The following is a 16949-nucleotide window of genomic DNA, read 5'->3' as shown; positions in this document are numbered from 1 at the left end:
ATTACTAATAAATACTTTAATGATCGATGCAGAAAGTACAATGTGCTGTTTCAAATTCAGTGTCACATCACAAAAAAAGGTCAAATTTACTGGTCGCACATGTGCAAATGGATGTAAAATTCAGTGGCACACTCTCAAATTTTGGGCTCATTCCCTGAGGCTCATGATATGTCATTACCATGTACAGAATTCTTATTATTCATCCATGCCTGGGTAAATACAGTTTTACATTCAACGGCAGTCAATAATCTAAACAGTCAATAATAAACTGTTGTTAAGAAATGAACGTTTGCATTTAAGAAATAAACTTAAACAAGAATAAAGTAACGGGAGAACTTACAAGCAGACCACACCAGATTGGTGCTGTCATCGACACGGAGCAGCTGAAAGTCAAACACGTATAAGAAATGGTGGAGAGAATACAGGAGACGGCACTAAAAATCTGAACAACCTGCAAGACACACACACACACAATTATGTTAATAAAATATACACACTGTTTTTTTGCATATACACACTCTACTGTAGGTAATGTGTGAAACAAATTGCATTATACGCTATTCCAAAAATTTTCTGTGTTAAAGAAAAACACCACAGTTTTTCAATATTTTACTATGTTCTTACCTCAACTTAGATAAATTAATACATCACTATCTTTATTCAATGCGTGCACTTAATCTTTGTACAACGTGTCGTGAATGTGTAAGCATTCAGCCTAGCCCCATTCATTCCTTAGGATCCAAACAGGAATGAATTTAGAAGCCACCAAACACTTCCGTTTTCCCTATTTAAAAACTGTTGCATGAGTAGTTACACGAAGTATGATGGCACAAAATAAAACGTTGCGATTTTTAAAAATAAGAACTATGTTGTATGGCGAAAGATCACTTAGTTTGTTGCACTTAGTCCTCGGGTGCAGTAATATTTTTTATCTGCCTTAAAATTTGACACGTTTCATTTTCGAAAAGTTATTTATAAAAAGATAGGTATCTATTAATTCGTCTTAGTTGAGATAAGAACAAAGTAAAATATTAAAAAAACTTTTCCTTTTATTTAACCCACTCATAAAAAAATTAACTATTGTTTTTGTAGGAAAATTGTAGTAACAATGGTTAACTATAGTTTTTAAAAAAATTTGGTGGTAACCATGTTTATTTGTTTATAACCATTTTGTAACAGTTGTGTTCGTCCCTTTTTGCCCCAACGTTTGGTTGAAAATAATCTAGCATATTTTTAAATGTACAGTTTGGTTAAATTAACCCAGAAAATGTTTATATTTGACCCAACAATGCATTAAAACAACCTGGCATAGGTGAAATTATAACCCTTGGGTTTGTGCTATTGGGTCAAAACCAACCCAGCATAATCTATGATAATGGTTAAACTAGAGTTAACTTCTTACCCCAGCCAAAAGGAGGCGCGTGTTGACCACTGTTCCAAACCAGCGGATCAGTCTGGCTTCCTTAAGCTCGGCAGGTGTGGAAACTGCAGCAGGAAGTGGGCGGGACTGAGGGCGGTCCTTAAAAAACACCTGATACAGCCCTTCCTGAAACATGTTCTGAGTCATCTAAGGATAAAATGGTGACATCACAATAACCATTGCAGAAGATTGATTAGTTATATATGCCATGATTTGGTTCAAAACAAAGTCAAAAACATTTGACACAAACTGCAACTTTAGGAATAGGTTTGAATGGTTGAGCTTCATGAAGTCATCACTAAAGTTTGTATCAGAGGATTGATTAATGTCACTTCTTTGCTCACATTTTGAAGACTTTTATTTGCGAAATCATGTGGAGGACACAACTATTGTAATTATATGATTTAAACTTAAATGTAATAGTTTTCAAAAATGACTACAATTGAATAAAGTCATGTAACATCAGTTTCATATATTTACAGAAAGCCACATACATATATCAGTATAGATTACATTTACAGTCACTAACATTTTAACACAACTCTATGAGCATACAAGAAGATAATACAGTAAATATGTCTCTCACCTCTGGTAATCCTGACATCAAATATGAAACAATCCTTCAAAACAGTCCCAGACCAACACAAGATTCAACAAACATTTAAACATATAGATCAACTTTTAAAGCAGAATTTGTTATCATGAAACATAGGGTCAAAGCTCATATGTTAACTCCTTATTCAAGACCTGCCAAATAGGGAGAGTCCTGATGCGTGACTGTTCAGGAACTGGACAAAGGTTGTTTTAGTTACACTGCTTTAAAATTAAAAAAAGCTGTGTGTGTGTATGTATATGAGACCCAATTTGTGAAAACCCAGCTCAAGTCTTTTGTGTGATTTACTGTTTTCTGCATAAAATCATCATAAATAATGTAAATAACAGTCTGTGAAAATTTTATATTGACTGAGTGAGGTCCTGTCAAAGATTGAAATCAAACTTTGATGCTCCAGATCATTAGATTATGAGACATCAACCTGGATTTCACACAAAGAGTCATACTGTATATGATTCTTGTGTGTTTATAGTACAAAGTCCTTTTTTAAGCTGCTTTTAAAGGGACACTCCACTTCCCTTGAAAATATGCTCATTTTCCAGCTCCCCCAGAGCCAAACACCCGATCCCCACCATTTCTGAAACCATTCAGCCGATCTCCGGGTCCGGCAGTAGGACCCTAGCACAGCCTAGCATAATTCATTGAATCTGACCAGACCACCAGCATCGTGCCCAAAAAAATAACCAAAGAGTTTCGATATTTTTCCTATTTAAAACCCGACTCCTCTGCAGCTACATGGTGTACTAAGACCGACTAAAAATGTATTACGCAGCACCCGAAAACAGTCCCCTTGGTAACTTTCAATAGCAGGGGACTGTTTTCGGGCACTACGTCATGTCATTGCGCATCCTGCAGTCATGTTACGGCAGCAAAGTCCTTGATTATTACGCCAGAATGAGAGTATAGTCCTAGACATATCTGCCTAGAAAATCACAACTTTTAATTTTCTGTCTTAGTACAAGATGTAACTACAGAAGATTCATGTCCCAAATAGGAAAAATATCGAAACTCTGTTCATTTTTGAGCGCGATGCCAATGGTCCAACCAGACTCAATGGATCGTGCCAAGCCATGCCAAAAGTGGTACAGCCAGACCCGGAGATCGGCCGAATGGACTCCAAAACGATAAAAATCACATGTTCAACTCCAGGGGAGCCGGAAAATGAGCATACCTTTAAAAAACGTGGAGTGTCCCTTCAAAAGGTACATACTGTACTATTCACAAACAAAGCAATACATAAATGTGATGTCCAATCAAAACAGTACACTATAAAGAGTTTTATCTACTTATCTAATTTACTTCAACTGGTTACACCTAAAAAAAGTAAGCTTTTTCAACTTACAATTTTCACTTATAGTGAGAAAGTTTCAAAAGTAAAAAAGTCTGTCTGTAAAAAAATGTGTACTTTTTTAGGTGTTACCAATTAAACAACTTTTTATTACAATTAAAGTTAATCCAATGTTCACTTTTTACAGTGTATACAAAACATATGGTTTATCATTAAACATATTAAATATTTAATCTACATCATAACACAAACTTCAGCATTGACACAAATGACACAAGATTTGAACTAATAAACAAAAACAAATACTGAAATAATTCAAAATATGAATACCATTGGCAAAAAACTAAACCAAAAAAATCTAAATATATATGTAACTAACTATGTTCTTAAAAGATAAATGTAATATGAGAAATAATAAATATAATGTAGGAATTAGTCTGCAATAAAAAAAGAGATTTTTACACTTTATCTAAGCTGTTTATTACAGAAAGCAATGAGAATAAACTGCGACCAAATGTGACCCTGCATGTAAAAACCCAGCTAAAGGTGTTTTTGTGATGTACTGTTTCTTACATAAAATCCTCTTACATAATTTAAAGACCATTGCCATTCAGTGAAATATAACCTTGATATATTTAATATTGACTGAGTACTGTCATTTTAAAGATTGAAATCAATGTGAAATCAAACTTTGATGCCCCTAATATCATCATTAGATGAGATTATGAGATTTCAACCTGGATTTCACAGACAGCACATATTTTCTTATATTTGCTGCTTTTCAGTTCTGACAAACATTCAGTTCTTTTCAGTAGATATATTAAAATTTTTTCTTTAAGATAAAGTTGACATAACCAAGACCTCTATAAAGTCCCATTAACTTTAACTTTTTCATAGAGAAGAAAGCCAAGATGCCTGAGATTATTGTATCAAAATTAGTTTTCAATATATTGCAAAACTTCATCATCAACATATCTGAAACAATTTCACGTCACATGTTTCTATTTTCAGAGGGATTATACAGTAAATAATGAAGATCATACACTGTACTTCCAGGACGTGTTACTCATCATCACCTCCTGCATACATGTCAGCCAGTTTTGTGAATGGAGAGCCCCAGTACTTCAGCGGCTGATAATCATGACTGTCATCACTGCTGGAGGACTGAAGAGAGCTGAGAGATCCACAGCTCGAACCTTCACCCTCATAACCGAACACCAGCAAAGAGTCACGCGGTGCCAAAGAGTGATCAATGCCTGCCGTACATAGACTCTACAGAAACACACATTGCAACATATTAAACATGTATGTGTAGCACCTTACAACTATGGTAAATCACATATTATAAAACGGGCAGTTCTGGTTCTTCATTCTGATTGGTTGAAACGCGTTCTAAGCCGTGATAAAATACACCGGTAACCCCACGGTTCAGACCACATTACATAAGTATCACTGCGCTACTGATTAATTCGTGACTATTTCACATATTTTGTGAGATCAGGCTGTTTCTAACTCAAGTTCATACGTTCGCTATTATCCACTGGGTGGCAATCTTACCCAATTTAAACACTGACGCATTCACTCAACACTGAAAACAGCGTGTTTTCATCAGGCTCTGAATCTGATCTCTTACAAAAGTTCTTACCAAAAATGAAATTATCTCCGCTTTTAGCAAAAAATTTGAGAGGTGATAAGAGAACAAATGAAGGTAGGATGAAACGTTTTTTTTTTTTTTTGAAAGCGGATGGTCTGTTCTTTCATTTGATATTTTATGTTTATTTAAAGGTGTAGCAGAGAATTTTCCCAAATTTTAGAAAAGAACCGCCTTCTTCACTTTTTTAAAAAACACAATTGCGCAACACTCCTGATTGACAACTAGGAGGACCAATAGTCTTGATGATCCACACGGAAAAAGAAAATCCTCCGCAATACCTTTAAAGAAGATAATTTTTCTGCAAGGCATTAAACTTAAACTGGGTGGCAACTTAAAAAAAAAAGTTCAGCATGCTTCTAACCATATTTGATCATCACTTCAACAGTTGCACAATATAAATGTTAATGTATATTTTAGATGAATGTTGATTTATGAAAATAAACACTACAGTCTTAAATCATATTTTCAAATGTGTCTTTGCTGCATCTCTGTTGGTTGGGAACTGCACTCTGTTTCAGTCACACTTGATTCTGAGGAACTACTTTGTTTGACGAAAGAGTAATATTTGTACTAATATAATTACAACTTATTTGTGTTTTATTTTATAAACTCCCGCTAACGTTATGCATATGAAGAAACCGTTTTATAAACGCAATAAACCCCTCGAAGCAGTGGGGTTACCAGTGCTTCGCGTCGTGCCTAACAACACCCCTTAGCTGTTATAAAATGTACTGGTAACCCACTGCTTCTTGGGGTTTATTGCTTTATTAAAAAGTACACCTGTAACATGGTGGCAGCAGGCGTAGTGATATTACGCAGTGCCCAAAAATAGTCCCCTGCTATTGAAAGTAACCAAGGGGACTATTTTCGGGCAGTGCGTAATATCCCTACGCCTGGTGCTGCAATGTTACGGCAGCAAAGTCCTTGATTATTATGCCAGAATGACAGTATAGTTCCTAGCCTTATCTGAATAGAAAATCTTAACTTTTGACTTTCCGTCAGTTTTAGTACACGATGTAACTACAGGAGAGTCAAGTTCCAAATAGGAAAAATATTGAAACTCTTTGGTTATTTTGTAGCGCGATGCTAATGGTCTAATCAGATTCAATGGATTATACTAAGCTATGCTAAAAATGGTACAGCCAGACATGGAGATCAGCTGAATGGATTACAAAACTGTAAAAATTAAATGTTTAACTCTAGGGGAGCTAAAAAAAGAGCATATTTTCGAAAAAAGTGGAATGTCCCTTTAAAGAGTACTGCCCCAGTAACAGGTGTGGTACATATTTCGACTTCTTTTTTTTAACGGGCACTAATGTGTTTAGCAGACCCTGGTAAACCACAGGGCAAAGGAAATGTTGAATACTCATACAGTACAATACATACATTATTAATGAAGTTTCCAATATCTTCACTCTCCTCATGATATTGTCGACCGAAGACGTGGGTGGGTTCCTCTGGTATGCTGTGTAACAGGCTCATATCGTAGTCCTGTAACACACGCACACAGGTCTGTTTTACTACATATGTAAAGGCAGTAGATTTGTTTCCCAAAGCATAAGCATGTACACTCATACACATAATCTGAGCATCAATTAAAGATGATGTTCACCTGGTCTTCTTCCCCGCCTCCTTCCTCATTGTAATATAAAATATTGTCCCTGTCTTCTTCTTTATGAATAAAAAATGTTTGCTTCTTTCCACTCTTTCTTCTTAAAAGAAGTAGAAGCAACAAAAGTAGCAACACTAAAGAAAGAATAAAGGAGTTTCGATATAATATTGCATATATTTATATATATATATATATATATATATATATATATATATATATATATATATATATATATATATATATATATATATATATATATATATATATATATATATATATATATATATATGGTATATCAGTAATGTGTAAATATAATAAACGTGTTACCCAGTCTGTGAAATCTATAAAATCTATAAAAATATAACCTTGATATCTTAAATATCAAACTTAAATGCTCCTGATCTCAACATTATATTATGGGTTTTAACCTAGATTTCACAGAGAGTCACAAATGTATAGGTTGTTTATGACAAAAGAAGTTGTTTGCTTACAAAGACAAAAGATGACCGCCAACACATAGATCAACACGGGTGGGATGTAAGCAGCGCGCACGCCGGCGAGGCACATGACATCATCACCTTTACAATCACACATCTCTACCATGAGAGAGCTGTTCTGAGCTAACATCTGGGAATCAAACGCACGCAGCATCAGGTGGTACTCGCCAACATCCAGACGTTTGAGAGGATTCAGCCACACAACATCGCCTGGGAAAAGAAAGAGTGTCCTCTGTGTTTATAAAACCTGAACAAAACTCACAGTGCTGGTGATTGTAAGTGATTGCTGTACCGGTTAGACTGCTGGAGTTTCTGATGATGGTCCAGTTGTTTTGAAACTCATTATGCAGTTCGACTCTGAATGGGACGCTGTTTTCTGGCCCATCTTGGTCTGTAATGGTCAGTTGGACGGGCACCGGTTCTGTTGCACACATCTGGACTCTGCGCTGGTCCAGCACTGGGGCGTTATCATTTACATCTGACAGCTCGATTATCAATGTGCCTGTACTTGAGGCTGGATCATCATCTACAGAAAACAAAAAAGAAGAAATAGACTGTGTCAGAATACATGTTTAGTTTAAAGTAACTGCTCACATAATTACATAAAATTACATAATCATCATAGACAGATAGACAGACAGACAGATAGGCAGAAGAATGATAGACAGACAGACAGACAGACAGACAGACAGACAGAGACAAACAACAATAGATCGACAGACAGACAGACAGAAAACAATAAATTAACAGAAAACATTTGACAGACAGTTAGACAAACAATAGAGATGGATAGATAGACAGAAAGAAAGAAAAAAGATAGACAGACAGGCAGAAAGAAAAATGATGGAAAAGATAGAAATAGAAACAGACAGACAGACAGACAACAATAGAACAGATAGATAACAATAGACAGACAGAAATAGACAGACAGATAGAAAACAATAAATAGACAGACAGACAGACAGACAGACAGACATAAATGGATAGACAAACAGACAGACAGATAGAAAACAATAGATAGACAGATAGATAACAATAGACAGACAGAAATAGACAGACAGACAGATAGAAAACAATAGACAGAGAGACAGACATAAATAGATAGACAAATAGACAGACAGATAGAAAACAATAGACAGACAGACAACAATAGATGGACAGACAGAAATAGACAGACAGATAGATAGAAAACAATACATAGACAGACAGAAATAGACACACAGACAGAAAACAATAAATAGACAGACAGACAGACAGAACTAAATGGATAGACAAACAGACAGACAGACAGATAGAAAAAAATAGATAGATACAAGGATAGATAGATGGATAGACAGAAATAGATAGACAGACAGACAAACAGACAGACAGACAGATAGATAACAATAAACAGACAGACAAAAACAGACAGACAGACAGACAGACAACAATAGACAGACAGACAGACAGACAACAATAGACAGACAGACAGACAGACAACAATAGACAGACAGAAAAAATAGATAGATAGACAGACAGACAGACAACAATAGATTGGCATACAGACAGACAGCTTTTGACAGACAGATAGACAAACGATAGAGATAGACAAACAGACAGTCAGGCAGGCAGACAGAAAAATAATAGACAGACAGAAAAATGATAGACAGACAGACAGACAGAAAAAAATAGACAGACAGACAAATGATAGACAGACAGAGAGAAAATAATATATTTACAGACAGACAGAAAACAATAGATGGACAGACAGAAAGAAAAATGATAGACAGACAGACATGCAGAAAAATGATAGACAGACAGAAAACAATAGATGGACAGACAAACAGACAGAAAAATGATAAACAGACAGACGGGCAGAAAAATTATAGACAGACAGACAGGCAGAAAAATTATAGACATACAGACAGAAAAAAATAGATTGACAGAGAGAAAACAATAAATAGACAGACAGACAGACAGACATAAACAGTAGATAGAGAGACAGATAGGCAACAATAGACAAAAAACAATAGATAGACAGAAAATATTAGACAGACGATAGAGATATATAGATAGACATAAAGAAAAATTATAGACAGATCGACAGATTAAAAACAATAGATAGATAGACCAAAAGAAAGATTAGATGAGTTACCGTTGTCATTTGCCTCTATTAAAACAGTGTACTCTCCATCCCTTATGAACGAGGCCTCTCTGTCCAATGAGCTTCTGACTTTGATATGTCCAGTATCTTCTGTGATCTCCAACCAGTTAGCAAAGTCTCTCAGCAACTTATATCTGACATCAGATGATAATATCTTCTCAAAACATCATGGAAACATCTGAGAGTTACAAATGGATCTGGACACCTAGGCCACGCTTAATGTATGAATGTCACAACATTAGATGAAACACAAAGTTAAGGTAATGGATGACAGTTGTAGTTACTTAGCTTGTAAAATTGTGTAAACTTAAGGGGAAACTGACTTCATTATGGATCCATAAAAATGCATTTGACTATCAAATGACAACTGGCTTAACTGCACAAATGACAAAAAGTTATTTCTGAGAAAAAGTTAAATATCATTTGTTTTACAAATGCTACTTATTTGGTATTCATACACTTAATGTGAAGCTTAAGTAACCACATAATTGTGTGCACGCATGTACTGTATCTGTAAGACCTTATGTTCTGCCGTCTAGAAGTATCCGGGTCCTTGGCTGTGTATTTAGTGATGATGCTACCCACTGCGAGGTCCTCAGGCACAGTGACCCGCTTCTCTGCGGGCTCAAAGACGGGCGGCTCGTTTCTGTCCTGTACCAAGATGGTGACGGTGGCAGTTGAGGTGACCACAGGAACCACAAATGGAGCGGTGTTCACCACCTCCACCAGCAAAACGAAAGTATTGTGCTGCTCAAAGTCCACACCCTAAACACAAACATATAAATGTACACATTTACATAGATGTTTTATTATACAAATATTATATATATATATTTTTTTTACTTTTGTTGTTGTGATGGTTCCCTCCATCTGATTGGGAGTGGTGCTAATGTTGAAGAATCCTTCCTCATTGCCCTGAATGATGGAAAACTTCACCATTGAGTTTGCGGTTAGTGGTACATCTTTATCTGTGACGGCCAACCTTGCGACGATTTCTCCCACTTCATTTTCTTGCACCGTACTTTCATACTGCCAAAGCACACGCAAACACAGATTTATGCCTAATTGACACCTGCATCTTAATCTTTAATAGTTTCTAGAAAAAAGTTTTACTTACTGATTTTTGGCTAAATTTAGGGGCGTGATCATTGCTATCAGTGACCCGGATGATAACCATACAAGTGGTGGAGAGGCCGCCTCCTTCCATATCTGCTGCCTCCACATCCAGTTTATACATAGGATGAGTCTGTTTATTAAACAGGTTATTAAACATGCTTATTACACAGCTCGTTGGAATGCTTGATTCTGATTGGCCCGTTTGTTATTCTGAGATAACAATGGCTCAAAACTAATAACACACGGTAGATGCTGCAAATCATTTTGACAGGTACCGTTTAATATTACACAAACATTTTATATAAATGGGTTTGTGACAAAAACGGTTTGGCAAAATGAGAAATTCAAAAATCTTTTTAAAAACTTGTTTTAAAAGCACGCATCAGGTTTATTTCAATGCGCATAGTGTATTTATGTAAATTTTATGCAATAAAAATGACATTTGCACCATTTTTATGAAAGTTAAGACTGAATGGACCTGAAAATGTCAAATGGTGTAACCACCAATTGCGCTAAAGAACTAGTTGCACCAATTGACACAGACCGGTTACACCACACTGACATTTTTGCAATTATCCCTCAAATATTCTTTAAAAATGAAATAAAACCAGAAATTTTAGACTTGGTCCTCAAAAAAAGAATGTATGCAAGAAATCTGCAATTTTATTTTGAACTTTTAACCTTTTACATTTAATTAAACCATACGGACACAAAATAATTAATGTCATTGACCCAAAAATATATTATAATAACATATCCACCATTATATTTACAAATGATTAAACCAAATGGCATGTTCGTGAATCTTGACTTTAAATGTCTTCTCTTAAAACCGACAATTAAATGAGTTTTCTTGCGAAAGGTGAGGTCTGCATTTGTTAAAAATGAGCAAATAAAATATTTTTTACCATACTTATGAGGTAAATAGTAGTAAGCGGGATAATGTACAGGTAGTCGGTTGTTATCGTGAAATAAACCCTTCAGTATGATACAAGACCCTTCGCTTAGCGGCTTATTTTTGCGATAACAACTGGCTGCCTCTACATTATCCCTTATATATGTTTAAATCCATCTTACTTTAGTCAATGTGAGATGTGATATCAGTGATCTCATCACTCATCAGACCAATACAAAAATCACCGGGAACTCACTGCGCCTCAAGTATTTGTGTGTCAACCAAAAGCTCCAATCGAATGATTCAGAAGAGCCCAGACTATTACATTAATGCCATCTCATAGTGTTCGGACTCCTCTGAATCATTTTTCTAATCATACCAATGCATCCACATACGAATATATTTGTGTTTAGTACCTCTCTGTCCAAAATGCCAACAGAGGCTACACGAATGACTCCGGTGGTAGGGTCAATGTAGAAGGCGTCACCGCTTGGTTCCTGTCCCACCAGTTTATAATGCACAATGCCATTTGTAGTTTCTGGATCATCCAGGTCCTCTGCTGTCACTTGTATGACAGAAACGTCTGTAAAACAAATACAAAAAAACATAGTATTAACTGTAGTAATTTGAACACTAAAATATTTGTGGTTTGATTTTAAAAGATTTGTCACATCTTACTTTCCTTCGATCGTTCTGGTGCCTCTCCTCGAAAAGGATTTTGGGTACAGACGGGTTTGTTGTCATTTTGGTCAATAACATTGATGATTATTTCGGCAGGTTTTTCAATGTAGTTATCACGCTCTGCCCAGCCATGAATTGTGATCTACTCCATACACAAACACACAATAAATTTATCAACAAAACCCAATAATTAACTACTAACTTTTTATTGGAGATCCATGACAGATAACTCACAATGTACTGTTGAGTTTCCTCTCTGTCCAGTTTATTAGTGACAGACAACATGCCTGAATATTTGTCCACTGTGAAAAGACCTACGGGTGGCTGGTCGGCTCCAGGGCCTGTGATCTTATAAATCATTTTCTTTACATCAGCCTCCGTAGACTTCATCTGTAGAGCACAACCCCCCCCCCAAAAAAAAAACATGAGATAATTTTTTGCTCATTGCTTAAGTCACTATTTACTTTACTTCTAACACTTTTTTGTATAGTAGAGTGGCTAAGTGATATAATCGTTCAGTTTATGATACAGGCGTGAAAATTTGCATGAGCAGTCTCCATGCGTCACTTGACAAGAGCCACTTGAAATTTCAAGATAGCAGCCATTTTTCAAGATGGCCGACACCTTAGAGGAGCAGTTAAGTGATATAGTGGTTTATTTGGTGATACAAGCATGAAAATTGGCATGAGCAGTCTCTGAAGGTCACTAGACAATAAGCCCCCCACAGCTACTTGAAATTTCGAGATGGCGGCCATTTTTCAAGATGGGCACCACCTTAGTGGAGCAATTACTGTACATTCACACAGGGCGTAAGCGTTAATGCTTGACGGAAGGCTTGTCTGAAGCGTGGCCAATGGCCAATCACAGTGGCCGCAACACAAGCTCCGGTCTTCCTTAAACGTAATTTGCTGGCTCTGCCTAGGTTATTTGCATAAGGCGATATGATTGGCTGACGCACGCGTTGCCGCTTGAAAAGTTGAGAAATTTTCAACTTCTGCCGCGGCGCTGCCGACGGATCCACAATTCAGTTCGGCAACTCATGACGTCACCCATTAAAAGTGAATGGGAAGCGTTAACGCTTATGCCCCGTGTGAATGCACCTTAAGGCTTAAGAAATCATTTGATTGGTGATACAAGCATGAAAATTGTACAGAAAAAGAAGTTATTAGTAATTGTAGTAATAGTAATTAGAAGTAATTGTTGACTGATCAGTTTCCAACATCCTGTCCATATAAAAATTCAGTATTTCATGAAATGTTAAATGTTAAGAGAATATAAAGGGTATAGGTAGAGAAAAACAGATCACCTGCATCACTTCCTTTGGAAAAGGGCCTTTTTCGTTTTCTGGAATGTTGACGGGTGGAATGACCCATTCCCTCTTTCTCCTGATCATGCCGACCGATGCTTTTGGGAAGACCTTCACAATGGGAACACTTTGGGGCTCTGGAGTTGTTGCATTCTGAATGACAGATTTGATTTGTACAATAAATACTTTTAAGGAGCTGAGTGCCGCAGGGATGACGTATTTTTGTAGGAAAAACCAAGAAACAAGTTAGCATTTTAGCACTTATTGTTCCATCGTCCCAAATGAAATGTTTTTTAATGGAATTTTGGTTAAATGCCTTAAATAAGATCTTGTGTTAACATAATCCCAAGATATTTTCTACGACATAAAACACCAGTAACACACCCACTAGTGACTTTTCAAGGGGACATTTTTATGGTGTGGAAGTTTGAGCTCAAAATACCCCAGAGATAATTTATTATAACATGTTAAAATTGCCACTATGTAGGTGTGAGCAAAATTTGCCGTTTGTGGGTGTGTCCTGTTAAATGCAAATGAGCTGATGAAATGCCAACACTGATCGCCATAATTGTGGTTTGATTAAATTGAATCTCAGTTGTGCTGTCAATAATTTTCTCTCTCTTTCTGCACTAAATGGCAGTGCTGTGGTTGGATAGTGCAGCTTAAGGGGCAGTATTATTATAATAAGATCCCCCTCTGACATCACAAAGGGAGCCAAATTTCAATAACCTATTTTTTCACATGCTTGCAGAGAATGGTTTACCAAAACCAAGTTACTGGGTCATTCTTTATCATATTTTCTAAGTTGATAGAAGCACTGGGGACCCAATTATAGCACTTAAAAGTCATATTTTCATAATATATGTCATTAAAAGGGTGGCTACATGGGACTACAGACTTTGTCTGGGACTTTAAATGTCATCACGCATGAAGACCTCAAAAACAATGCAACACGGACACAATTTCCAACAAACATTCATCCACGCATTTACTTGTCAGGATTTTTCTTGTGTGTTTAATAAAGTTTAAGAGAGCTGTCGAAAGCTTGGTGGTGATGATGTTGATATCAAGAGACTGGTGTAGTTAGCTTGTAGCTTAAGGTTAGCTTTTAATTTCTAGTAAATGCATTAGGATTTTAAAGTTCATCAAATCTGTGTTCATCTGTGAAGAACATCTTGTTGGACCAAACCTGTGTCATTAGCTTATTTTTGCGATAATCCATAAGTCTATGTGAAAAATGAATCGGCTTTTTGGTAAGGGTACCAGTGTCCCGCTAACTTTAGTGTTGGCCTACAAAAATACCCAAATACAAACATATCCCTGCGGCACTCTTTTCTGCACGAACATACACACAAACTGTGTTAATAAAGTACAGTGTAATGCACACACTGCTATTTTTTTATTTGTCCCAAAAAAAATAATAGTTTTACCTGTTTAGTGACTGCGACATACTGAGGTGTGTTCCCTGCCTGGAGTGTAAAAATCTCCTGTTTAAAAAAGTAGTAAGAAAATGTTACATTAATTTCATAAGTAGGCTACAGATCACTCATATAAAATCATGTTATATCAAAACAAACTTTCATGCATCAATTTGCCTTTATGTAGAAACAGAAATGTATGAATTCACATAATTGAGAAAAACAATTCATATATTTTTTGGTCTACCCTATAACATTTAAACATGAGTCTGTACACTACAAAAACAGGACCAAAATTGTCCCTATGTCACATCTTTTAGAAAGATCCTATGTACCATTTAAGCACAGATACAGTCAGCTCCATGAATATTGGAACAGAGGCACATTTTGTGTTATTTTAGCTGTTTACCAAACTTTATTCCAGTTTCAATCATATGATTTTTTTTCAGAATGTACCAAATTGTTGATCTGGCATTTACTAATATTCCTCCTGTCTGACTGATGGATTTGTAGTGTTTTTAAAACCTAAATATGGTCTGTATCACTTGCATGGAGTGGAGATCTCCCTGACCCACATGATGTGGGTTGAGAGGCAAAGCATCCAAACGCAAGTGCCACACTTAAAATCAACTCCAGACCTTAAACATCCTTCATTTATGAGGAAATTATTTAACAACTAGACAATACCTGTACATAAAACAGCTTTTAAATGAACCGTTCCATTACTTTTGGCTCTTTAAAAAGGGGAAGTTACATATTAAACAGTTCTTCTTAAACACCCTTCACCCAATTTGGATGTGAATACCTTTTTAGGAAAGCTGAGACTGTGCACTTTTGTATTCTTTATATGACTGTAACTGGAATAAATGTTGGCAAACAGCCAACACAACACAAAATGTGCCTCTGTCCCAATATTTATGAAACTCACATGTGCACCTTTGAGTAACTAATGTGATACCAATATGAGCTCTTTAATGTGTACAACAAGGGATCATGCGTACAAATTATAATTCTATTTTTTTATATTTAAAAGGCTAAAAGTGTCTGCTAAATACATAATTCATAATTAACATATTACAATGATACATCACGGCAAGATATTTACAGATATATTTCGTGTTCATGATCTGCTATCCAGACTCTCAACACTGTCAAAAGCAATAATACGAAACATTAAAAAGCACTTACCAGTAACATAAGACAGATGAAACTCAGACTCCTCATGCTTCCATTGATAATACTAACTAATCACTAATAAGAGGAGAAACACATACTGTATATCATCCTTTCTCTTTTCAGTACTAACTGTGAGGGCTGAACTCGTAAACTAAAGTGGAGAGCATTTGCATGCTTGTGGGAAGGTGCTAAAGACATGCATCACAAGACAATGAGCTGAATGACAGGTAAAATAACACTATTGTTTACGTTAATGCTTAAAACATAAGGTAATACATGTAGGCGACATCGATCCGGAGGTTTTTGAATGTTATTAGTGGTTAAGTACTCTTTTTATGCAGTACATAAAAAGTATTGTCTTTTATTTTATACACACAGAAGTGACAAACTAGCTGTACTACTATACACTGAACTTTAACAATAACAATATTAGACCACTATCATATGCCACAGCCTGGGGGTGAATGGATAGACAAAGGACAGCTACAGTACAGTTTTCATGGGAAAAGAAAGCTCATTGAAAAATGATCTATTGAAGATGCTCCATATAAAATAAACAACATCAGATCATCGTTGCCCTTATGGCAGATACAGCGTGGAAAATAAGTATTAGACAATCAGCATTTGTATCAGTAAGGGGATTTCTAAGTGGGCTATTGACACAAAATTTTCACCAGATGTAGCAATCAAGCCAAATATTGAGTTCATACAAAGAAATCAGAACATTTAAGTATACAAGTTGAGTCATAATAAATAAAGTGAAGATGTCAAATACTTATTTTCCCCGCTGTATGTGGTTTCATAGTTCCGCAATATACTTACACATTTATTGTTACCAATTTAAAGTGTAATTATATTAGTTTAACATGCTGTATAAACTAGCATGTCTGTGCTACTTTTGAAGAACAATACAGTTGAATAACATTAAAAGACAAGTTCGGTACTCCACACTTAAAGCCCTGTTTTCAGATTGTTTCTGATGAAATAAAACAGTTTTGACTGAAATTTGGACATATGATGCTGGCCCGAGAATTTTCGGGTGTTTGTTCTATCACCTCCCACCTCTGCATAGGTGCACAGGAACAATCCTTCCTAAAATGCATTAAACTTTTGTTTGCAAAGACGTGAAA

The 16949-nt window shown here is 36.0% G+C and overlaps 1 protein-coding gene across 1 annotated transcript; it reads right to left on the bottom strand.

The window, feature by feature from the left end:
- Window positions 1–1440: 1440 nt before the first annotated feature.
- On the bottom strand, window positions 1441–15853 carry LOC129419532 (B-cadherin). Its single transcript, XM_055174660.2, has 16 exons — window positions 15832–15853; window positions 14656–14712; window positions 13226–13378; window positions 12154–12309; window positions 11917–12061; window positions 11655–11821; window positions 10345–10473; window positions 10071–10256; window positions 9748–9992; window positions 9219–9361; window positions 7377–7610; window positions 7079–7294; window positions 6588–6721; window positions 6362–6466; window positions 4365–4593; window positions 1441–1567 (listed from the first exon to the last, which is right to left on the bottom strand). The coding sequence occupies exons 1-15, from the start codon at window positions 15838–15840 to the stop codon at window positions 4384–4386; spliced, it is 2289 nt and encodes a 762-aa protein (XP_055030635.2). The 5' UTR covers window positions 15841–15853; the 3' UTR covers window positions 1441–1567; window positions 4365–4383.
- Window positions 15854–16949: the final 1096 nt, after the last annotated feature.

This window comes from Misgurnus anguillicaudatus, chromosome 15 (genome assembly GCF_027580225.2).
Source record: "Misgurnus anguillicaudatus chromosome 15, ASM2758022v2, whole genome shotgun sequence".
NCBI classification, from domain to species: Eukaryota; Metazoa; Chordata; class Actinopteri; order Cypriniformes; family Cobitidae; genus Misgurnus; species Misgurnus anguillicaudatus.
The sequence above is the reverse complement of the archived record's forward strand: the minus strand, read 5'-3'. Positions and strand labels throughout refer to the sequence as shown.